The following is a 24,817-nucleotide window of genomic DNA, read 5'->3' on the forward strand; positions in this document are numbered from 1 at the left end:
TTTGAGAAAATCGAATTTAAAAATTTGTTTCTATACATATATGAACTTCGCTAATGACGACTAGATACAAACTGAAATAAGTAAACAATTAACAAGAGATTCTTTTACATGTGAAAATAAATAAAAAATGTAGAATAACATTTTTTCGTTTAAGTCCTCATTTTGAAGAAAACAGTATTTGAACATGTTTAGATAAGAACTGTCTCAGTATACCTATATCTGATAACATTTTAAATTTAATTTTCTCAAAAACAATGAATTTTTTATGAAAAAATTTTGTTCTATATCTTCAATTAATTTTCTCTGTTTTCGTAATTATAAAAATATCCTGTCTATCATTCTCCTAATTTCTAGTTCTACTTCCAGTTATATAAACAAATTTTATTCGATATTCCCAATTTATGTTTTTAAGTATAATTACTCCCTTGGTAATTGTACCATGACTATTGGGACAGCTTGTATAATAAATTCTCAATATCAGTAAGTTTAAAAACTCGAAAAATAAATTTTAATTGATATTTGTTTCTATGATTCGAAATCGGAGTTAGCAATTGGCATTTAGAAGTTCGATAGTATGAAAAGCGAGATTGCTACGCGTAGAGGTAACCAATCTGTCTACAATTCGTTATCAATGACAGTATCATGGTAGTGTAGGGTCCGATGTTTTTCACATAGCAATTGACATATACTTGCACTAGGCAAGTAGTTAGTAAGGACGAATAACAATACACAATGGCGAGAATAATTTTACTGTGGTTACTGTTCGTTGTATGTCTAATTCACCATTCATCGACTTTTTATTTACCGGGTCTAGCACCGGTGAATTATTGCAAGGTCGGAGAAACCTCTGAAACGTGTAAAGTGCGTATAAAGATTATTTTTGACTATTTTAAGAATTGGTTATGATCATGTGTATTTAGTTTATCACTTTTTTCCCCTTTTTCTCCAACATACATCCTTTATATTCGTCAATTATAATAATCATTACATTTTGATCGTACAGTCTAATGTAATTTTTATTTTTCGTATTATTTTAATTAAAAAGTAATTTTTAATTAATTGTAAATATGTTTCGATGTGGCCTTTCGTGACATATGACTCATAACAGCGAAATTGAGGCACGAAAGGTTTTGAAAAAATATTTAATTGCTTGTACAATCTGATTGAAAAATTGCTTGTACAAATCGACCTTACACGAACATGTAGGTACTTTACATTTTGTACGATTTATGACGAAACGTCAGCTGTTCAAATATGTTGTGTTTGAAAGCATAATAATTATATATGTATTTTTTAAATTTAAGTATTTCTAATGTTTCAAATTTGTATTTATTGACTTCATTATAAAAGTCATAATCACAAAAAATTCATAAAAATTTAATCAAAAGCTCCCACATTTAAAAAATAATAAAAAGTAATAATTATAAATTATTTATAATTACAATGTAATAATAATTATATATCACGTAAGTGTAATAATTGATGTATTACATAAATATAATGTATGTAATCTATAATTTATTGTGTTTTATTAGATAATGTTTATTTCTTTCAGTCCGAGATTAAACTGTATGTAAATCGTCTAAACACTGAGAAATATGTAATACCATATGAATATCATCAGTAAGTTTTTATAAGAAACATATGTATAATTGATAACATCTTTTAATCTCGTAGAAGCCTCAATTGTTATACCAAGAATTCTTTTTTTAGCTTTGATTTTTGTCCTTCCGATGAAACTCAGAGTCCTGTTGAAAACTTGGGACAAGTTGTTTTTGGAGAACGTATAAGGCCTTCTCCTTACAAGGTATGATAAAAAAGAAACCTTCGAATCATTCGTTATATTCAGTTATATTTATTTTTGTATATTTTATGCATTTAACACATTCAATGTGAAAAATAAGTGCTGTGTCCGTATACGCGAATGTCAGTGGGATAGCAGGAAGTGAAATTCAAGAAACTGAGTTCGTCGGGATTTTGAGTAAGACTTACAAAATTTCTAAAATTGATTTTATAACTTTTGCTCTTAAGTACATATATCACCGCATTTTTATCACCTTGTCAAAATGAAGTTATCTTGTGTAATCGAACATTCGCGAAGTTTCGCACGGTTTACCGGGGTTCGATTTCAATACTCGAAATCGTTCTTATCTGTTTTAAATTTTGAAACTACTCGAACAATTAATTTTCATGGGTGTTTCAGATCATAATGTTCGTTGTATTTTAATTTATCTCTAAGGACACAACATGAGAATTCCTACCTGTTATACTGCTTATAATTAATATTTTCGGATTATGTTGATATGTGGATAACATCAACATTTAGCGAACACTGAATTGATTAATGTGAACCTATATTTTATATCATAAAATTTTCGTTCTATCATGCTTATGCTTGTACACATTATTTAAAATTTTTTTTAAATGTGTATATAGCTTATATGCACATCACTTGTCCACAAAATATTATGTCATGTTATAGGGAATTGTTGAATTCATCTTAACATCAGCTATGACATTGTAAAGTTAAAAATAGAGTGTCGTATTAAAAATTCAATACGACCTTGATTCTTTATTGTAGAAAGAACTTTTTGGAAATTTTTTAAACTACAATTTATAGAAAATTGAAAAGTAATTAACTCTCATCGGAAACATTTCTTTGTCAGACTATTGGAAGTCCCTGAAAAATTATAACAATGGTTATTTTCTATCTTCCATTTTTCTTTGGAACAATGAATTAATATATTGATGATTTACTAGAATAGTGACATAATTAAAAAATAACAACTTTAGAGAAAAACAAGTTTAAATTTTTCCTACATACAAAAACTGTTCTTTCTGCATCTATGAGTCAAATACAATTTGTATGTAGTAACATCAATGCAAATTAGCAACATAAAAATATTACAAAAATTTTATGATATAAAAAGGTTGGCTCCCTAACTTATGTATCATATACATATGTATAATAAAAGATATAAATTATGTAAATTTTCAGCTAGAGTTCATGAAAAATGTTAATTGTGACGTTGTGTGTAAAAGATCATATCAAGGTGGAAATAAAGAATCAGAAAAGAAATTGGAATTTTTGAGGAAAGGAATGGCATTTAAATATCAGCATCATTGGATAGTTGGTAATATCTTAGTGATAAAACAAGTTGAATCTGGAAAACCTTTATTATTGTTTATATCACCATGTTAATAAGTTCCTTTTCTTTTTTTCTTTTTTTTTTTTTTTTTTTTTTTTCTTACAGATAATATGCCTGTTACGTGGTGTTATCAGTTAGAGGATGAAAGACAATATTGTAGTACTGGATTTCCTATGGGATGCTTCTTGCGAGATTCAAGATCTCAACAGGACTGTACTGTTAATGTAAATTTAAAGTATTATTATTTCTGTAACAAGAACCGAAAGTTCATTAATAGTAGATTTTAAAAATTCCTTAAACTTACAGAAAATACGCGCTAAGTGAAATTAATCAATTTGTTCTTTATTAGGATGCATATAATAAAAGAGAAAACAGTTATTACCTATATAATCACGTAGACCTTACGATCACGTATCATAGCGGTGTTAAAGAAGAATGGGGATCTGCATTTAAGGAAAATGGAGGACGTATAATATGTAAGGACTAAAATTTCATTTGTATGCTGTTAAACTTGCAATGCTAATTTTTAATGAAATTTATGTTTATTTTCTTTAATAGCTGTTAAGGTGGTTCCTCGTAGTATTAAACATGGTACTGTTGTTAACTGTGACCACAAAGAAGCATTAGATATACCACACAGTCCACTTTCTGTTGGGAAAATCTTAGATATTACTTACACATACTCTGTGACATATATTGTAAGCATTTACAATAACAAATTAGCACAATCTATACCTTGATAGTATAGTTTTTAAATAAATAATACTATTATATTTTTAATTTTAGGAAAACAGTACAATCAAATGGTCATCTAGATGGGATTATATCTTAGAATCTATGCCACATACAAATATCCAGTGGTTTAGTATTCTTAATTCATTAATAATTGTTTTGTTCCTTTCTGGAATGGTGGCCATGATATTGCTCCGAACATTGCACAAAGATATTGCGAGATACAATCAGGTACACTAATGAAATGCTATTTGTTAACTTTTGTTTCATTTTACTTGAATTAGAAAGTTTCATTCTGTTTTAATCGATAAATTTAATGTGTATTTCATTTTTATTCATTTACATATTATTCAAATCATCTCATTTTCTTTGAAATTACTAATATGACAGTATTATTTCATTAATTAACAAGAACATATGACACCATGTTTGGTTTTGTTTTATATCATAAAGCTGTGATGTTCCCTTGTCTGTGTTTCAATAACGCAGGCTTCCTTCCAGATAGAATCAGGAGAAGACGCACATGAAGAATTTGGCTGGAAATTAGTTCATGGTGATGTATTTCGACCTCCTCGCAAAGGAATGTTATTATCAGTTTTACTCGGGTCTGGTGTTCAAGTGTTTTATATGACACTTGTAACACTTGGTAAGTTTCTAAATCTACATGCATAAGTGTATTTACTTGATATATAAACAGTAAAAAATATAAAGTTTAATTTTGCATTCCACAGCATTTGCGTGTTTAGGATTTTTATCTCCAGCAAACAGAGGAGCTTTAATGACTTGTGCCATGGTTTTATATGTTTGCCTCGGAGCTACTGCTGGTTACGTATCTGCTAGAATATATAAAAGCTTCGGTGGTGAAAAATGGAAATCGAACGTTGTACTTACATCTATGTTGAGTCCTGGGTAATACGATTTATTTAATAAATATGTATGTACATGTGTGTGATAAATACAATTAGTCTATAAAGCTATACAATCTGAAAATCAAAGTTAATAACAGTTCATCCTTTGGCTATGGTCCTTTTAATAATTTACGTAATTACATATTTACTTTATATGTAAAATATCGTGAGTATGAAGACAAATTTTATAAAAATGTATTTTTATTTACAGAATTGTATTCAGTTTATTCTTTATAATGAATTTAATTTTTTGGGCAAATGAAAGTTCAGCTGCAGTACCATTCAGCACCCTTATTGCTCTTCTAGCACTTTGGTTTGGAGTGTCTCTTCCATTAACATTTATTGGTGCTTATTTAGGATTCCGGAAAAGGGTAAAGACTTCTTTTATCAACAAAAATAGTGTAGAATGTTCTTTTATATATATAGAAGCAGTAGCGTTGTTCTATAGAAATTCTATTGACAAGAAATGAGATTTCAAAGAAGAAATTCATTAGTAACGAATTTTATTTTAGTCTTTGGAGCATCCTGTTAGAACCAATCAGATTCCTAGACAAATACCAGAACAAAGTTTTTATACTCAACCAATACCTGGTGTAATAATGGGTGGAGTTCTACCTTTCGGATGTATATTTATACAATTATTCTTTATACTTAATTCTTTATGGTAAATATCACATTTTAAAAACCTAGTAGCCTTAATAATATAGATAATATAAGTTATAAGTATTATTAATTCCACTGATCAGTTTTATTTATTCTAATTACTTCCACTTACTACTAATTCTAATATTGTATTTATAAATAGGAAAGTTTTTATTTTTTAATTTACAAGATATCTAAACTTTAATTAATCTGTTTCAGGTCAAGTCAGGTATATTACATGTTTGGATTTCTCTTTTTGGTATTTGTTATACTCGTAATTACATGTTCAGAAACGACGATTTTACTTTGCTATTTCCATCTTTGTGCAGAGGTAAATGAATGGCCTTTTATTAATATAATAAATAAAACATTTCTCAAGATACATATATTCGAATTATCTTTTTTTGTTTTAGGATTATCATTGGTGGTGGCGTAGTTTCTTAACTTCTGGATTTACCGCGTTCTATTTATTAATCTATTGCATACATTTTTTCATGACTAAGTTGGAAATAGAAGATGCTACATCTACGTTCCTTTACTTTGGTTATACTTGTATTATGGTTTACTTATTCTTCGTTTTAACAGGTAAAGTATTTATTTCTTCTACAATAATAAAATATTAATATTTTTAAATAAAAAATTACTGCATATTTTATGTATTAAATAGGATCAATTGGCTTCTTTGCCTGTTTCTGGTTCGTGCGAAAGATCTACAGTGTCGTAAAAGTCGACTAATGTATCAAATGATACCTATCGAAATAAACTGAATGTGGTATGAATAAAATAGTCATAGAAATGAGTGATAATTGATATCAGTTTCGAAAAAAATGGTGTTAACGTACAAGCATCAAGTCCTTTTTATGCGCAAATGTTAGCATCAAATCCTTTTTATGTGCAAGTGTTCTAGTTTCAATTTATTTATTGTCTCAATTATAGGTATTTCATGCAATTAAATATTTCAGAAATATTACTTATTATTTATGTTATTAATAATAAATAAAGTATAATATTATAAACAATAATATTACAAATTAGTATAAAAATACTGTTTGATAATGATAATAGTCATAAGAAGCGTTTGTTTTATTTTGCAAGATTTCCAAAGAAGTATATTTGCCAAAATTGTTTTTATACATTTTCTTGCTTCTTGAAACATGCGCATAAAAAGGGTTACAAATCAGGTCATTAATTTGACCTGCTAACTGAAAACCAGGAGACAAAATGTTCAAAATTTATCAGCATAACATTGATGTGTTTATTGTTAACTGAAGTAAAGACTCTATAATTGTTTGTAAAGGATTGCACTTTAACTCTATGTTTTATTCAAGATTTAATTGCATTTAAGATACATATCTATTATATTCAATATCGCCCTCGTGAGACGATACCAAAGCATCGACGAATCTTATTTTAATTTCTATTTACTACTCGCTATCTCTGAATGAACCGTTATAGAGTCTTTAGCGTACTTGTCAGTATGCATTCTTTTGATAACGAGATAGGTGTATCAAAGCTATAAAGATACGTGTATACATTTTACAAATGAATTGTGCAATCCAGACGTAATGTATAATTATTAGATACATTTGTTTACAATAATAAGCTGATAAACTAAAGATATTAATCAACAATGTAAATAAGAGAAGACTTTTGTCTTGTAATCGTCAAGTAGTCTCTCAAATTCTCTGAACTATAAATTTGAATTGTAATGTGTACACACATTTTTTATCATGTTTGTAAGACCGAGTCCTTTGCAGTCTGTATTACACAGCTTAACTCTTTAAGTTGAATATATTATAAAATTTATAAATGGTTGCGTAAAAGTAATTTAATCTTTTTGCGATATAAGCAAAGAAAGAAATATGTATGTATGTCAAGTTAATTTACTTGTAATACATACACACGTATATATACGACCACAAAGTATGAATTTCGTTAAAATTATAAGTGTATTGTGAATTACGAAATTTTAGGCAAAATATTATTTATAGGCTCTAAAAAAGATATTCTTTTCAGGCGTTAGAAACTGTCATATAATCGATTCAGGTGCTTGAAATAATTTCAAATTTCAAAGAACAATTATAGAAAGCCAAATTTAGTGAAAATATCGAATCTAGCCAGATTCATATAACTATTCTATCAAACATTTTGGTTATAGTTCTTTATTATAATTTTGCTCCGGTTTTAATAATTCAAATATTATATAAAAAAAGAAATATATATATATATATATATATATATATAAAGAAAGTTTCCTTCTTTTGGTTCTTGGAAAGCTGACTCAGAAGAGACATTTATGATAATAAATACTTTTAAAATTATAAATAACTACATATTACATTACCATCCACAATTTTATAAAAAAATTTAGAAAGAGATCTAAAAATTAATTTCAAATCATAATCAAGACAAATATAATGTTAGTTTCTTATAATCGTTTCAATCTCTGATTTTTTTTCACATGATAATTTGAAAAGAACAAGAATATTTAAGAATATACATTATTGCATAACTACGTTCTTTTCCTTAAAATATGTAAAAAAATATTTTTGGACGCAACACGTCATTGAAATTAATTTAATTGGAGGAAAGATATACAGTGTATAAATTAGTAGTTAAGTTACACACCAATCTTGAAATTCCAGTTTTCTTTTATTCTTTCTAATCATAGTATTTGTGATTGTGAAATATTTTAATTAATAGCTGACATGCACATTCTGTAATTCACGATTTTTGTAAATTGAAGCAATTACAACGTTAGCGTTAACGATTTTAATATAAATAAAGATCGAATAAGTTTACGTAAACATTTGTTTTCCCTGTTGTAAACATTTTAAACATTTATCGCCATGTTCGTTTTTTTTTTTTTTTTTTTTTATAATATTGTTTTTTCCTCGTTGGTTTCCTTTCCAATTACATTTTTGTTCGAATCAGACAAAAAATATATATTATAACGATGAAATAAATATAACAAACAATTCATTTTTCGTTCTAAAATGTATGTATTTTTTTTCTTTCGTTTCTTCTTCGTAAATCTTTCGATCTTATTTCAAGGGTGAATAACAAATCTTCTGAATATGGTATGACATTGTACAAAGTAAGCGGTAGATATACTTTTCGTATATAACCTACAATGTTTTACATTTATTCATAATTTTACATGTCATATCACGGCGTATTGAATTATGCTTTATATACAAACGTGTTTCTGGCTGTGCAAATTCATTGCGCGAAAACGAGAAACACCAAAACTTTACATTTTACTACCACTATTTATGTGGCAGTACATGTCAAAATTCAAGGAAGTGTCAGGCTATTCTACCGACAGAGACGAAAAGAGAGATAGATTCCGGGGAGAGAAAAACACTCCCATTGACGCTTTAGGACGACTTCATATTAATGAATCACAGTCTCTCAGCATCCTTATTTCAGGCTTTTTTGTTCGCTACTATTTTCAGCATATCGCCCCAGCATTAATATTTTTTTTTTGTTTCGTTTCATTTTTTATTTTCTCGTAAGAAAACAGATAGCGTTTTTTCAACGATCACGAATACTAAATTCGTTCCGAGCGTTTTTTCTCTATGTAGATAGTTTTTTCGTTTGATTATCCTTCGATTCCTCAGGGCACGTTTTGCGATATCGCACTACGACGTATCGTAGAACGTGATGTATCACTCCTAGACGATGCAAACACTACCGTTCGTTCTACAGTTACAGCGCTCTGTTGGATAGTTAATGTCGACCTGTAAGAAGTATGGTTTAATGCTGAAATTTCGGGGAGAATGGATCGGAGATAGAGACGTTTCTTGATCATGCAACAAATTTGTACAGTTTCTGACCAATGAATGAAAATTGGCGATTGAACAAATTGAAATCAAACAGAGAAATAAATACGCGAGATTGATATCAGAACAAGAAAAAAGGAATAATACAAATTACGTTCTCACGTGAAACAGAAGTTTTCTAAATTTAAAAAAAAAAAGAAAAAAATGTGGAAGAACAAAAAACACAAACTTTAACATGATATTGTTAAATCGTTAATCATAAAAACGGGTTGCTAATTGTGGAACAATTGATAAAGGAAAATTTAAAAAGCATCTTCGGCAAGTCTCTCTCTAATGTAAAAAGGAAAAATTCGTTCGTCTTTTCGTGATCTATAACATCTTTCTTAAAAATATAACTGATCAAAATTGGAACTTTTGCATCAGAGAGGGAAAGGTACGTTTATAGAAAGTGGTCGATCAGAGAACTATTTTCTTGGGCTGCGACGGCGACGACCGTCCCTGTTGTTTCTTTCAGCGCGTCTCATCTCCTCTAATCTGCGTGCATGTTCTGCCATGTGTTGCCTTCTCATTTCTTCTTTTACGACTATCTGTAATTAAAATATATCTATGATTATCCCTATGAGTAGTAATAATTAGATCACACATGCAAATTCATGGTTTTATGAAGAAATGAGGCTAAATCGAGGTTAGATACTAGAATGAGAACTTCATTCCATATTTTTTAAATATTGTATTAAATTACTTTATATAAATGAATACAATTTAAAAAAAACTTAGATTGTACTTTATCTATAATGTACCTGTTCATTTGTGAGTGGTAACCAGTATATGCATGGCGTTGCTTTCGTTTTTCTAAAGAGATCATCTAAAAGCTTAGCCGGTGGTGGCTCATCCTCTTTCTTTTTAAATTTACGAGCTGGAGCTGGAAGGTGTGCTTCCACTGCTGGACTCCGACTCCTCTGTCGCCTTTTTTTATCATGTTCTTTCTTTTCACGTTCTTTTTCTTTTATATGCTGTTGTCCATCTTCTTTACCAAGATCCCATTCTCGAACTACCATCACCTATTGTTTACAAAACTCTTTTTTAGTTATTGCATAACTGCAATCTTTTATTTAATAATTCATAATCTATCCATTTGTATATTTAGCCCTTAAATGCTATTCTGGTGTTCTGAACTATCTCAGATATTATAAACATTGTCATAATTCTGCTCTAAAATAATATATAATGCAAGATTTCACTAATCTTCAATTAGGTTAATAATTATAAGTTACAAGTTGAAATTTCAATTTTCATTCAAATACATCAGGATCCCATAAGAGAAATTAATATATGTATTTCTATTTCACCATAGCAATTGAGCAATCAAATATAATTCATTTTTAAATATATGTTAGAATATATTTAAAGAGATGGTATTTCCGAAAGTTAATAAAAAGAAACTTTCATAAATTCAGTGATCAATTCTTTGGATTCTTTGGATATTTACATTTCAATATAAAACTCAAGTAGACAATTATATTATCAAATTCAAAATATTTTGTTGTTTATACTTTTGTTTGTTATATTTGTTTATACTTTTTACTTTTTAATCTAAATTTTATTTTATAGAAGAAAGTGAACATAGCTACAAATAATAGTAAATTTTATAATACACATTCTTTATCATTATTTATCACATTTTATATTTTTCCTTAAAGCTCTTTTTGTGTACGAATTGTAAAATATGATAAAACTGATATACCTTTGTATTCGTTCTTTCTTCGCGATTCCAATCCTGCTGCCATGAATCAGACGGTACGAGAGGTTCAGTTTTTCTTGGGATGGATTGATCTTTTGATAATTCGCGTGCTAATTCCATGTCATCTTTGGTTGCATATTCAACATGAAGCCTCTTTGGGTTTGAAACTGGCCAGGATATACCATGTAACGCTTGCCTCGTCTCAAATGCCTGGTCTTCGTTAGCATACTAAAGCAATTCAATTAATATATTATCATCTACACGACACAGTGTTTACAATAAATTCAAAAGTTATCAGTATTAAAATATAAAAAGAACAATGAAAAGAAAAGAGGAAAATAGAAAGAACATAAGAAGAAGATACCTTAATACAATGTAAATAATAAATAAATAAATAAATAAATAAATAAATAAATAAATAAATTTAATAATATTGCGATATGAAATCAAATCAATGCAATAAAATATATACAAAAGCCTTTATTAAAGACTATTGTCATTATAAACTCCGTATGTTTATATGACAACATTTTAATATTGATAAAAGAAAATGAAGTCTCCAAATATCAAATGATAGCAACGTTTTTATATTAATATATTAATAATTTTTCGTTTGTCTCTTTCTATTATATTCGTTACTTATATAAAAATATTTAAAAGATAACAGATATTACACAATATAAAAGACAATCTTTACATTACTAACCATTTTTAATTTAATATTATTTATTTTTTACTATCTTAGTATAATATGTACGATATACCTTCTAGTAATTCAAAATAATATTACAGTATTGCACCCGTCCCTCAATTTACGTAGAATATATATTCTTCTATAATCTTTATTAAATTTATTGCGTTGTCAACAAAGGAAAAGATTTACAGTGAGTGCTTATCTAGAGATTTTCGAAACTCGGTTGCCAAAGGATCGAAACATTGATAATGAAATTGAAGCAGAAAATAAATCAACTTCCTTTTCTCCATCTACGTGAAATAAATATTTTTATAACTTATACTGACTTTTCTCTATAGTATTCTTTTCATATTGGCAGCCTTCATTTACGCGATCTTTATGATTAAATTAATTACGCATGATTTACGTAAAAAAGACGTACACGAAATAAACACTTTGCATAAATCAGAGGACTGATACGTATCAAAATTAAATGAGAATTTTCAAAAATTATTTTGACATACCTCTACAAAACACTTGGATTTAATTCGATCCATCCAAAATCCATTTTCGACAATTGTGCCAGTACGCGATAGAAGTTCTTTAATTTGATTCAAAGTGAACGGACGAACCAAGTTTTTGATCAGAAGGATATTTGTGGGCTTCGTAGCAGGTGGACTTGGAGATTTCACATGTGGCACTTCTTTAACAATCGATATCTTACGCCTTGCTGCTATAAACCACAATTTAACTAATAAATACATAAAATATTTCATATTCGTTACATTCTACTTAAAAAAAAAAAAAAAAACATTAAGAAAGACAAAAAAGCTTGATCGTTTACAAATATATCCTTACATTATACCTCCAATTATAAATATAACTCTTAATTACAGACCTATTGCTTCTCAGAGAAGTAAACTTCTATTTCATTAGTACGACAAATTTTAAAATCTCTATCCAATTATCTTCAAACAAAAAAACCTTTTAACAAACAAATATATATATATATATATATATATATTAGATTAATTTTTATAACAATGATAGTTAAGGGTCTAGAATACTTTTTAATATATTCCTTACCGCATTTAAATCAATATATTAAATATTTTTTTAAATAGTTATTTTAAATGTAATACATTTAAATGGTGTGGTTTTAGGAAATATTCATTTATTTTTTTTACTTTTATATAAATGAAACCATGTTTATAGAAATTAAAATAACTCACATAAGAAGATCCTCTGAAAGTGTTCACATACCTATATGATTATCTATCTTTGGGTCTCCTTTTTTTGTTGCACCATTCTTTTGCATGATGTTTTCGTCACCGGATTTATTGTCGTTTATTCCTTCATTAGAATTGTGCCACTTTTCGCTAACTCGATAACGATCCCTGTCTTCATCGTCATCTTTTGAAAGACGAACCTCATTTATCGACAATGGTCTTGCTCCTGGCACCAACGCCTATTACACAAATGCAAATATGTATGAGTACACAAATTTAGAAAATTTTATAAGTATAATGTATGATATTAATATTAATATTTATACTATAATATTAATATTAGATATACAAATATTTACATTTAATCGTATTCTTTTTATTTATTTTTAAGATCATGAAACATCATAGATATTTCTTTTTAAAATTTATAAAATGTTAAACGTTAAAAATAGAAATATTACTTTAAGTGAATCCGTAGAAATTGAAAACGAAGGTGCGGTGTCAGTAGATAATGCAGTACCCCATCGACGCTTTCTCGGAACACATTTGGCATCTGGTTCGGTGCTGTCGTGATTTTCCTGTAAAAACATAAAATTGTGATATTTAATGATCTTATATAATAACTATTATAATACCATAAATATTTGATATATACTGATTATGACTAAGCTACATTACAATTATTTGATAAATTAAATGATAATTAATTTATTTAGAAAGAAGGTATAAGAATGAACCTTATTTGGAGTACTCGCTTCATTATTTGCATTTGCATCAGTATCTTCTTTTTTAACATCATTCTTTTCTGTTAACATTCTCGAAGAACTGAAACAAAATTTATAAAATGATATAACAAGATATTAATGACAAGAATTTGGAAGACTCGCTAATTTATACTTACAATGATCTTTTTAAATTTACTTTCACGGGTTTGTAAGTCACCAACTGAGTTGTTGCTGATGCAGTATATTCTGATTTATCAACTAGATTGTCTAATTTTTGTTTATTTGCTTCACAATGTTCTATTTCCATTTCCATGTTATTTAATAAAAAATTATTCCTTGCTTTTGGTGACTCAGTATGATCTTTCTGTTCGTGGGAATCCTCTGTACTTATTTTCTCTTCTTGCATACATACATCAATTTCAAGATCTCTTTTAATAGAAGGTTCATCCTCAGAATCTGGTGTATCAGAATTAGATGAATCTCGATATTTAGTTCGATGTTTTCTGCGACTGGCACTTTGTATCCTGCCACCAGTTCTATTACTCTTAGTATGAATTTCATCATTTGATTCAGATGATGAATTTAGCTCACGAACTTTTTCCTTTTTATCTTCTTCCTCGTCACTGCTTGAATCTCTTTGAGTGTTTTCAACGCTAGTTTCTTTATTAAATGCTTCCACTGTCTTTTCACTAGTATCTTCCACAGATTTTTCTTCCTTGGGCATAATGTTTGTCTCCTCGGATGAATGATTACCATTTGAACTAGGAGCTGATATAGTTGTACTAGTCGACTTAATGGGTTTACTATCAGCGTTTTCGTTGGAGTAATTTGCCTCATTTGATTCACCTTGCTGATCTATGTTTGGTTTATCGTCAGACAAGTTGGCTGAAGTGGTTTCAGGCAGGATCTCCTTGCTATCACTTACCTCTTCGTTGGAGTCCTGACCTGGGTATGAAGAGGAGGGATCGTTCGGCTGTTCAGTGCTACTGGGTACTCTTGTAGAGGAAACCAGTTGCTTGTCTGCCGAGTCAACCTCCTCTGCAACTCCCTCACCACTTTCCTGCCACTTGTTCGATTTTTTCCTATTTAAAGAAGTATCAGATGACCCTTCTGTTGTGTTATGCTGTCTAGATAATTTTAATCTCTGTATCTCGCCAGGTGATGCATCGGATCTTGACACTTTCCAGATTGATCCAGAATTGTTGTCTTCTTCATCTTCTTGTGATTTGGTCTTAACATCTGTTTCAATAGACAAAACTTTTTCATTTTGTTCTTCTAATTGTTCCGCTTCCTTTTTCTGTATGTGTGCTGATTTCTTTTCCGTGATTTTATTGCTCAAACCTTTTGTTGTTTCTTCAACATTTTCTTGTTCTAAGGATGTTGAAGATGCTTGTTTTACACATTTTCGAGTTGATTTTCGTGTTACTCGTTCAACCTCTTTCTCTGGAGACCCTGCTTTTGCTTTGTTTCTTTCACTTTTGCGTCTCATATCTAAAATATTAAAAACGAAATTTTTAGAAACTAGTTTAAAATTGTATGTTACAGATGTGTATCTATAATTGACATATCAATACAGTAATGTTTAATGTTAAAATATATTTATTACAAATAAAATGTTATTTATGTCGAGAATGCTTATCTAGAATTTTAGAAACTACATAAAAATTTAATAGAACAATGATAAAATAGCATAACAATGATAAAACTTTTTACATACACAATATGAATTTCTATATTATTAATAAATAAATATTTCTAACTCATAAAAAATAAATTTTAAATTATTTTCTAAAACCTATTACGTATTCAGAATTTATTCATAATATATTTTTTTCATTTTTCAATATCAATATACTTTTCAATTTATAAACAATAATTAAATGTATTCTACATATTGTGTATAACATGTTTATGTTAATATTACATAGTTGTCTCTGAAAGTAATTCAATGGTCTTACAATTATGATTTTAGCAGCAGCATTAACTTACTTTCCAAGGTAACTATATAATCAAATGTAGTAAATTTACTATATCTATCCTACATTTTGAACATACAAAGACTTTTCAAAGTACTTTAATATATAAAAAATTTTGACATTGAAAATATACATTGGCATTCAATGAAAATGTTTGTTTCATACTAAGATCGCATCTGAATATTCTATTCTTGTAATAAAAGTAAATTAATTATATCTTTTAGTAATCGATGTTTGTTTCACCATTCAATAGTTCTTTCTTCGGATATATTTCTACTATCTAATAATTATATTTTCACTTCAATATTTACATACGTAATGTAAAAATATGAAATAAAAACAATATATATTAAAACACTAAAACTTCAAATAACAAAACAAATAAAACATAAAATAATAATCTACTTCCAGTAAGATTATATAAAATAAAAACTATAACATACAATAATATTTTTATTTCACAACTACTTGTTTTCTAACGTAACCAAATTTATTAATATTCACAGATAAGTAATTTTAAAGAGAAACATGCACAATATCTGAAATTAAGAAAACCAAAATGTTAAAATAAAGCATTAAATCATATAGTATATAACAACCTAATGATTAATCAAAGAATTTTATTAATGTTTGAATAAACTATTGGTACATAATGACAAATACTTAAAACCACGCAGTCAGAAGAAATTAATGTTCATAATAAATAACTACTAGCCCTATGTATTACGTAAAAAAAATGAATTAACTCAGATAATAGCTTTCGATAAATATTTATTCAAAACTATTGGAAGAGCATCAAAATCTAATTTGTGGTTACCCGAGAAACGCGCGGATGTTGCACAATCTGAAGATTCAAAGAAGTCACTTACTCTATAAATGTGTTTCGTTCGCTGGCTAGAAGTTTACCAAGTATGTATCGTTTTTTCAGAATTTTATTGACACATAAATACCGTACTACAATTAAAACGACGTTTCCAATGACGCCTCTAACAATCGGTCGTACCACCTTACGCCATTGAACACGAACGTTTCACATCCTATCAGATAGACCTGTGAAACCGGAACGCCGGCACATTCGGTATATTCGTTTGAAAACTTTATCGCCACGTAAGTTGACTAGGATATCGTTCGTAAATCCGCTTTCTCTAGTGCAGCGTTTACGTTATGTGAAAATGGCATTTAAGCAAATTGCAGTGTGCAATAATTTACATTTAGTTTCGTATCTAGTAATTATTATAGTTACGAATATATATAAAAAGAATGGCGAAAGTGAAAATTTTATAGGTATTCAGAGTATTTGATTTCTTGTTTATATCTTTCAAATAAGTTTTGTAAAGACTACAATAAATAATAATAAACATATACTATATTCGATTGAGACAGATAGAGGTAAATGCGAGTATTCTAGCTACGTTTCAAAATTTTTTATATATACATAAGTATGTACGAGCATTGACTAAATATAGATTAGGCCTTGCATCCAATGCAAGAAGCGTCCACAAGCCGAGGGTTATCTCATTCATATCACATTTTTCCAACCTACGATCCGTTCTAGATTTTTTGGTTTGGTTATTCTTATTGCTAATTAATACTATTTTTATTGCTAACTCTTACTTCACTGTATTCAGGGATCGTTTCATTTCCTTTGGTTTTTGTCCTTGTTGTAGGGATTTTCCTATTGTATTATATTGCACTTTGTTACATTTCAACGTGTAGTCCTTCCTGATTCGAGTTTTATTTATCTGTCATCTACTTGTTTTCTCAGTCTTTCTATTTCCCTTATTCACTATATTCCTTTAACATCTCCTGAGCTGTATGATATACTTCCTAATCTAATCTCTTTCCAAATTTCCCTATCGATTTCCCTACAGCTATATAATAAATGCTCCAAACAGCGTTCTGCTCCTTCACATAACTTCCTATCTATATTTCTTTCTCATCTTCTTACGGCGAGACTTTATAGCAATGAATCTATGAGTAATACACAGATTAAAGAGCTATTTAGACTTCAGTGGAAAATTAGAAAGTGATAGAATACTTAGATAGAATTTTAGAATACCCTAGAATGTGGTACGTATGCGAATTGCAATTAATAAAAATTGTCGTTTGTATTGTATGTGCGAGCGATAGAATACTTTGGGATTGCGAAAACTATTATTTCTGAAAATTTTAATCCAAGATCTGGGGATAGATTGCATCTACTGTAAAATTCATTATCGAGTGGAGATCGATCGAGACAACTTAGAATCGATCAGACTAGGTTGAACAAGGAGTATTACTTAGTAGTTAGTTTCTAAAGTAGTGCTCGAATATTCGAACTGCTTGAAAGTCAAACCGGGCCGAGACTAAATTGGTTACCGACCAGATTTGAATAGATACGTAAAAGAACCGAACAGCTCGAAAAAATCAAGTAGCATGAATCGTTTTCAGCAGCCTCAAACAATTGAGTAGTTTGTGGCTCGAAGGATCCAAGGAAATAGAGTTAAATTTAAACTATGTCAGTTTGAGGGATGCAAGCAGTGTTCACCGGTCGTATTCCTCCAAAGTGAAACAATATAAATTTTATATGTATTTTTATATGCAAGATATACTACTTCGTAATAATCTCTTAATGAATAAACCAAAAATAGTTTTGGAAATGTATTTGTATAATTCAATAACGAGAATATATAGATTAATTATATTAATACATTAAGAAGCTTGTAACACTTGGTGCCAACTAATTTATTAATTTAATATTTTTGTTGTTAATCGTATTAATTTAATTTAATTTAATTTAACGTTAAATAAATACACAAGGCTAAAAGTAGCTATATTTCCTGTCAAGAAATATTAGAAAAGGGCGAATATTTATAAAATTTGTTGTATGTATATATGTATATGTATGTATATGTATGTATAAAAGGTATAATAGAAAAATCATACAACTCGATATATCTAACGTATCAATATGTAATGCACACTTATTCAATAAATTTAATAAATCTGTACATATAATAAAATTTGTGGAACATCTCATATATAGGATGTCTCAATTTAATTTTTCAATTTTTTGTATTATTATTTATTATTGATATTTATAATATAATTAATTTCTTGGAAAATTCTTATGGTAATTCATATTATCGTAGATATAGTGATCTTTTTTTAAATAAATTTTATCTCTTACAAAATTTCATAAGATACCGTCAGATAATCATAAAAATCCATATATTCTGGATCAATGAATTCGCCTTAGAACATCTATTGAAACAAAATAAATCACGCCTGAAGCATAAAAATAGTTTGGAATAACAAACAGTATAAGAAATAATCACGACAAACGATTAAAATGAGACACCCAGTATTGCAATACTGCATTTACTACGGCAATTTGCATAATGCGAAAGACACTAGTTAGTAGTGTAGTGTCTCGTAAACATCTCAATGACAGCTACAAGAATATGTTATAAAAAAGTAGGTTCCTATTTAAAAAATTTATTACGATCTTCATAGGACGTTTCGATGTCATCGCAAGGTCAAATAGACAAAAGTATAGTATGTCTGGCCTCGATATCATATAATTTTTACCTGTAACATTTTTTCATATCATTCATATTTTTTGACATTCGAACGTTACGAGTTCAATAAACCAGACAAATTGTACATACGTATATATAATGCATATCTATATATTTTTGTATATACTAATTAATGGCAGGCAGTTGACGCTAAATTAGCGTTTATTCTGTAATTTAATGTTGCACAAAGAAAGTACGTACGTACGAATATATATAAGTGGAATTATCAAATATTAATCCATTCTTTTTTATTGGATTATTGAAAACAAGAATTTTAGAAATGCAACCAAGATCAATTACTTTAATTCATAATTATTAATTCATGATAATTATAAAAAAATTAGCAAAAGCATCACGTGTCTCATTAAAAACTGCATAATTCTAACTTTAATATAGTCATACTTTATTGTTTGCGAAATATAACGAGAAATATAAAACGTTACTTTCTAAATGCCTGGCGTGTCAAATTCAAATCGAAGTAAAGATATATGTACTGTGTTTGTAATAAAAGTAGCAAAACATTGGCGAATAGATTCATGAGGTGTACACATGATAAAACCATGTTTTGTGTAAGCTTATTATTTAAAATTAAACGTAAAATTCCAAAAACAACATTTACGATAGAATATATTTTAATGCAGTGAATACACGAAAGTTTGTTCCGACATACGGCAAAAAAAATACATATATAAATAATATATAGATATAGCTACATATATTAAATAAATAAATATATTTCCTGTCGAAAGATGACTATGAAATTATTCGTACGCACTTTGGCGGAGTAAAACAAGAAAATACAATTATTAGTGCCTATCAATTATCGGAAAATTTCTGACCTCTGGAAATTCTTGTCGATGCAAACGAAGGATGATGCCTCGACTTAAAATTAATTGCAATTAAAATTATTGCAGCGAGTAATTTTTGAAAGGATATTTATTTTTCAGTTTCACGCGCGCTGATCTCTCTCTCTCTCTCTCTCTCTCTCTCTCTGTGTCACTGTTTCTATCTTTAATAATTCGTAATGAACACTGATATTTTATTATTATACGTTTTCTACTTTATTGATCGATCATAAGGGCGCGAGAAACGAAAAAATACATTCATCCCTTTTAGACTCTTATACAAATGTACTCTTCTGTTCTTACTGAAAGTATCTTGTATAAATGAATTTCTACAAAACTCTTTTCTTTCATTTCCTTTATGTGTAATCAGTTCCACACGCTCGAGATAATGGGATAAAACACATCCCATTTGGCATGTATTTGTATATCTTAAAAATAATACGTAATAACAGATAATCATAATATTACACTAGAGTTGTCTCTGCACACTTCAATCAATCTATTTCTTATCATTATCGTAATACTTAACAATTCGCATCCATTTTCTTTCCCTATATACTCTCACGTGGCCTATACTCGATGACTTAATGAAAAACGAATTTTTATGGTAAGCTAATTTCAAGCGCTTCGAAATCTACAATAATAACAATCATTAAAATTTGTAACAATACACTCGAGTATTTTCTTAGTTAAAAGTATGTTTACTGAGAGTTAATAAAACAACGAAGAAAGGGAAGCGCTAATCGAATCGCCCCAGAGAACTTAAATATACAATTGCACATCAAATTCATGTTATGCGTCATTTATATAATAAATGAGAATATAATTCGCACGCAACAACAAAAAGCTTCGACCTCTTAAAAAATAGAAATAGGCCACGTGTCGAATCATTCTTGTAAAAAAAAAAAAAAAAAAAAAAAAAAGAAAAGAAAAAAGAAAAAAAGAAAAGGAAAAGGTGTAATATACATGAGCTCCTATATAAATATTACATTACTTATTAATATAAACATGGCTCAGTGTATACTCAAGTTGTTTTATAAACCACAGATCAATAATTAGTGGTAGATTTGAACGCAAAGTACATTTAATTTTAATAATGATAAAACGCTTTTTAAAATAAGACCATAATAAAATTTTATGAATTATAATATTTTTGAAACGAACTTCAGAATGTTACAATAAAAATGATAATATCAAATTCGGCTATAAATACAGATTGTGTATTTATTTTTCTGTTAAATTTATTTAATATTATTAACATTATTACGCTGTCGCTTGTTTGATGCATTTCGCGAAATCTACCATTAAATTATTTCACAATTTATAAAACATTCTGTATGCCATACCGGAGCGATGCCAAATGTAAATACAGATGGCTTCAAATTGTAAATTGTGACGATACAATTTAATATTTAATATTAAACTCGTATGTGTTGTATACACAGACATACTTGTACTGGCAGTGAGCATAGCTCCTCTCGATACTCTGGCATTATGAAGTTTTTAATAATGAGTTTGGTACTTTCTTCCTTACCAGCCCCGCTCTCACAGTGAGAACTTTGACGAGTTATATTCCAGTAAGATCTGTTTCATTAAAACTAAGCCTCTTAAGGTAGCCAATACTACTCATTGGGAATTAAATATACATATATAATATTAATTCTTTTTTTTCTTTTTTTTCTTTTTTTTTTCTTTTTTTTTTTTTATAAGATTGTTGAATCTTGAATTTGACTCAATGCTTTTGTACTTGAAATTAGTGTGCTTCTACAATCATATTTGCGGATCCTGATGGTTTAACGAAACAGATAGTTGAACCTTTTGCTATGCTTCCTTCTATCATAATAGATATATAGAAACACAAGTAAAGTGTTTTTGTTCTAAATTGAATCTATTTTTTCACAGACAGCTGCTGTACAGAAACTACTGTATCGACAGAGGCCTTAATATGATCAATATTGAAGAATTAATACACCAAAGATACTGATAATATAAATACATTCAAATTTCAATAAATTTCTAAAACAGACCAGTAACTGCAAATGGATTATAAAGGTATTTAAAGCAATTCATAATTTGTATACATTTGTTAAAAAATAAAGAAAATAATAAACTGCAACATATTAATATACCAATTATTACAAGATTAAATATTGTTACCAATTTGTGACAGCAAACTAGCGCCATCTGGAAGCGCATTTTGAAATTAAAAGTAATCATTTATGAAAGTATGTAAATTGAATTTGTACAGTGCCTTCAATGTATTTTCTGTTCACTTTCAATGCAATGATAAATCATTAATAAGGATGATTTAAATAGTTTGTTTAAACAAACATTACGAGACTAATGATGACGAAATTGAGCAATAACATATTTTAATATCACTTTTATCGCATCGTATTAATACGTAATTGGAAATTTGTTTATGCAAAGAAAATTTTTCTTTAGACTGGTATCAGTCTTGTTAGTTTTGGCAAGAAATTTAAATCTTTGATCTTCGCGTAAACGTTGGATATAGAAAACCTTATAATATAGCAAACACGCATAACATTTTAATTTAACCTCCAGAAAAAAGGAAAAATTACTTGGAGGAAGAAAACGATTAATTTTTGGTAACAGTGGCGTAGGCTTCGGAAATAGTCGATACGTTCGATTGTTCATCTCAAATGTTTAAAATCTGGATAAAATTTTAAATTATAATTTATCAATATAAAAGATTAAATAATTTATTTGAATCCATTTGTTCAGAATTTGAATTGGTTGGCTTTTAGAAATATTATAATAAGTTAATCATATTATTTATATTCTTTGTGTCAAATATTTTTGTACTCTTTTTTGAACAACAAAAGTTAAAATAAAATGTTAAAATTCCCCCGATTACGATCGTTCTAAGCCTTCTATAATGATGATGCTAGTTCTGCCACGGTGACTTGCACGATCTTCATTACTTTTACACTAATTCGTTACAATTCAATGATGTACATACATATATGCACACGCACACACACATATCTAAAGTATATATTATATAACATGAAATACGAAAAATTACACTGAGCACGCCAGCTACACATATTATATTGAAGAAAGTAGAACGTACGATGTCAGTTTTTATAACGCAAAATTCGGCGTTTTTAAAAATAATATAAAATCATTTAACATTATAAGTTATACAATTTTTAGATTCATAATGTTCAATTAATGCAGTTCTGAGTGGGAATCCTTTTCTGATATTATTCTTGTCAAAAATGTTCCAAATAGCTTGCGATAGTACGAAATAAGCTAGCATTTCCTTTATATCCTTTGGCAGTTTACAAGTAATAGATGATCTGCTGGCGAGCTCTAAGTGTGTTACGATGTTTACCCTGAGGCACGTGTAAACAGTTCTCGGAACCAGTTGAATCTGCGAATGTAATGAGGCCACTGTATCATACTCTTATTAGACTGCAAAGTTTTCAGAATTACTTTTTCAAGTGGTAAAATTACTGGACGTTTTTCTATTGGTTCATTTAAGGCTTGTAAAGTATATTTTCCGACATAATCTTCGACTTTCTTCAAACTTTCACAGTTCAAAATGTAAGAAAAGTTATTGTCAGTTCGATTACTAATTAAATGTTTCTTGTCAGTCGCAAAAATTAAATACGACTCTATTAGAAAAATTATTTCCATCAATTTCTTATTCTTTGTACTTTGTTTTGAAAAAGTATTTGAATGTTTGAAGAAAACCCCAAAATATTCAGAAAATACTCGGTATAAAAACAATTAACTCAGATCGTATAATACCGCAGTGAAATTCCACTGCAAGATAACTCTATCATTCCCGCAGCACAAAGTTCTTTAATCAGTTAGCAATGGGCATTTTTTCATCTTTCTCTTAAATGTCTATCTTATTTGAATATAATGTAAGATTTAAAAGTCTTAAAATCTTTGAATTTGTTGTAACAGTATTGAAATATTTTATCATTGCATTAAAATTATTTCTATTAGTCATATTTTAATCGTTATACTCCAAAATTCAAAGTTTGTTAAGACAATTAAAAGCTCAACAAGTTCTTCAGTAATTTGTAACATTAGTTATCTGAATTTTTTCAGCCCATTACTACTCTGAATGTATATCTCGTAGAGATGTGCGGATCGTCTCGAACACGTTCCGAACTTTAGAACGGACCAACAAAAAAAAGAATTTCGAGCGGGACCCACTACAACCGTTTTGCTCGGGTTCTGAAATATTTCGGGATAAGCATGAACGGGCAGTATCGCTTTTGATTGGCTAGGCAAAAGTCGGACAGGATTGGTTTGTGAGCCCGATAAATTCAACTACGTATTAAAAGGAAATGGAAAGAAACGGTGATGTTAAATCTTAAATGAATAAATATTATATTTGGAAAATTTTGAAGAAAGATTCTTTTTACTTTAACAATGATTTTAAGTTAATTACAAAATATTTGAATGACTTTACATAAAAAATGAAGTATAAGGTTAAAATAAAACAAGTATAAACGACTAAAAGCACGCTGTGAATGAAGAAACCAAATGCTTTATAGCTTTAAATTAGCATACAAAAAACATGTTTATCAATCTCCTCTTAATACATAGCTGGATCTATCGGGCTTTTAAGCCGATCTTCTGTCGAACCAATCCGAAACAATACTGCCAGTTCATGCTTATCCCGAAACATTCCGGGAACTTGCGCAAAACGAGTGTATCAAGAAGCCGCCCGATTTCATTTATCAAGAGGCTCGTCCCGTTCCTGAACATAGGCATAACCGCACACCTCTAGTATCTAGCGTTCTTTATACCTCCTCACAAAACTTAGATTATGTCTCACCGTCTATGAAATTATCACTGGTTCATC

General features: G+C 28.7%; 2 protein-coding genes and 1 long non-coding RNA gene across 7 annotated transcripts; 2 read left to right on the plus strand and 1 right to left on the minus strand.

Annotated features, from left to right (window-relative positions):
- The first annotated feature begins 633 nt into the window (after window positions 1–633).
- On the plus strand, window positions 634–8,238 carry LOC100650061 (transmembrane 9 superfamily member 2). 2 transcript variants are annotated; one of them, XM_048405292.1, is made up of 15 exons: window positions 634–861; window positions 1,556–1,623; window positions 1,714–1,807; window positions 2,999–3,134; window positions 3,255–3,373; window positions 3,499–3,625; window positions 3,708–3,847; window positions 3,936–4,112; window positions 4,371–4,527; window positions 4,613–4,790; window positions 5,001–5,160; window positions 5,302–5,453; window positions 5,651–5,762; window positions 5,845–6,016; window positions 6,099–8,238. In XM_048405292.1, exons 1-15 carry the CDS (start codon window positions 733–735, stop codon window positions 6,164–6,166), a joined length of 1,989 nt encoding a protein of 662 aa, XP_048261249.1. In that variant the 5' UTR covers window positions 634–732; the 3' UTR covers window positions 6,167–8,238. The 2 variants fall into 2 exon arrangements, with proteins under 2 accessions (XP_048261249.1, XP_048261250.1); XM_048405293.1 differs by having other exon boundaries at window positions 4,383–4,527.
- Window positions 8,065–16,652, minus strand: LOC100644957 (apoptotic chromatin condensation inducer in the nucleus). 4 transcript variants are annotated; one of them, XM_048405289.1, is made up of 10 exons: window positions 16,430–16,651; window positions 13,761–15,075; window positions 13,597–13,684; window positions 13,321–13,437; window positions 12,894–13,098; window positions 12,155–12,363; window positions 10,961–11,185; window positions 10,017–10,277; window positions 9,654–9,803; window positions 8,065–9,174 (listed from the first exon to the last, which is right to left on the minus strand). In XM_048405289.1, the coding sequence occupies exons 2-9, from the start codon at window positions 15,071–15,073 to the stop codon at window positions 9,681–9,683; spliced, it is 2,541 nt and encodes an 846-aa protein (XP_048261246.1). In that variant the 5' UTR covers window positions 15,074–15,075; window positions 16,430–16,651; the 3' UTR covers window positions 8,065–9,174; window positions 9,654–9,680. The 4 variants fall into 4 exon arrangements, with proteins under 4 accessions (XP_048261246.1, XP_048261247.1, XP_012163109.2 ...); XM_048405290.1 differs by having other exon boundaries at window positions 8,065–9,803; window positions 12,155–12,360; window positions 16,430–16,652; XM_012307719.2 differs by having other exon boundaries at window positions 8,065–9,803.
- Window positions 16,653–16,955: 303 nt separating this feature from the next.
- LOC125384979 lies at window positions 16,956–22,081 on the plus strand. The gene is made up of 2 exons (XR_007223872.1): window positions 16,956–17,630; window positions 21,868–22,081. It is a non-coding gene; the product is annotated as an uncharacterized LOC125384979 (long non-coding RNA).
- The last annotated feature ends 2,736 nt before the right edge of the window (window positions 22,082–24,817 follow it).

Source organism: Bombus terrestris, chromosome 4 (genome assembly GCF_910591885.1).
Source record: "Bombus terrestris chromosome 4, iyBomTerr1.2, whole genome shotgun sequence".
NCBI lineage: Eukaryota > Metazoa > Arthropoda > Insecta > Hymenoptera > Apidae > Bombus > Bombus terrestris.

Bases quoted from the DNA above. Each gene is read 5' to 3' on its own strand.
- LOC100650061 (XM_048405292.1), top strand. From the start codon at position 733: ATGGCGAGAATAATTTTACTGTGGTTACTGTTCGTTGTATGTCTAATT. The intron at 3,626-3,707 runs GTAAGGACTAAA...TTTCTTTAATAG, and splicing joins AAATGGAGGACGTATAATAT to CTGTTAAGGTGGTTCCTCGT. The intron at 4,528-4,612 runs GTAAGTTTCTAA...TGCATTCCACAG, and splicing joins TATGACACTTGTAACACTTG to CATTTGCGTGTTTAGGATTT.
- LOC100644957 (XM_048405289.1), bottom strand. From the start codon at position 15,073: ATGAGACGCAAAAGTGAAAGAAACAAAGCAAAAGCAGGGTCTCCAGAG. The intron at 13,685-13,760 runs GTAAGTATAAAT...ATTTTGTTTCAG, and splicing joins GTAAATTTAAAAAGATCATT to TTCTTCGAGAATGTTAACAG. The intron at 9,804-10,016 runs GTACATTATAGA...TTTTAATTACAG, and splicing joins TACCACTCACAAATGAACAG to ATAGTCGTAAAAGAAGAAAT.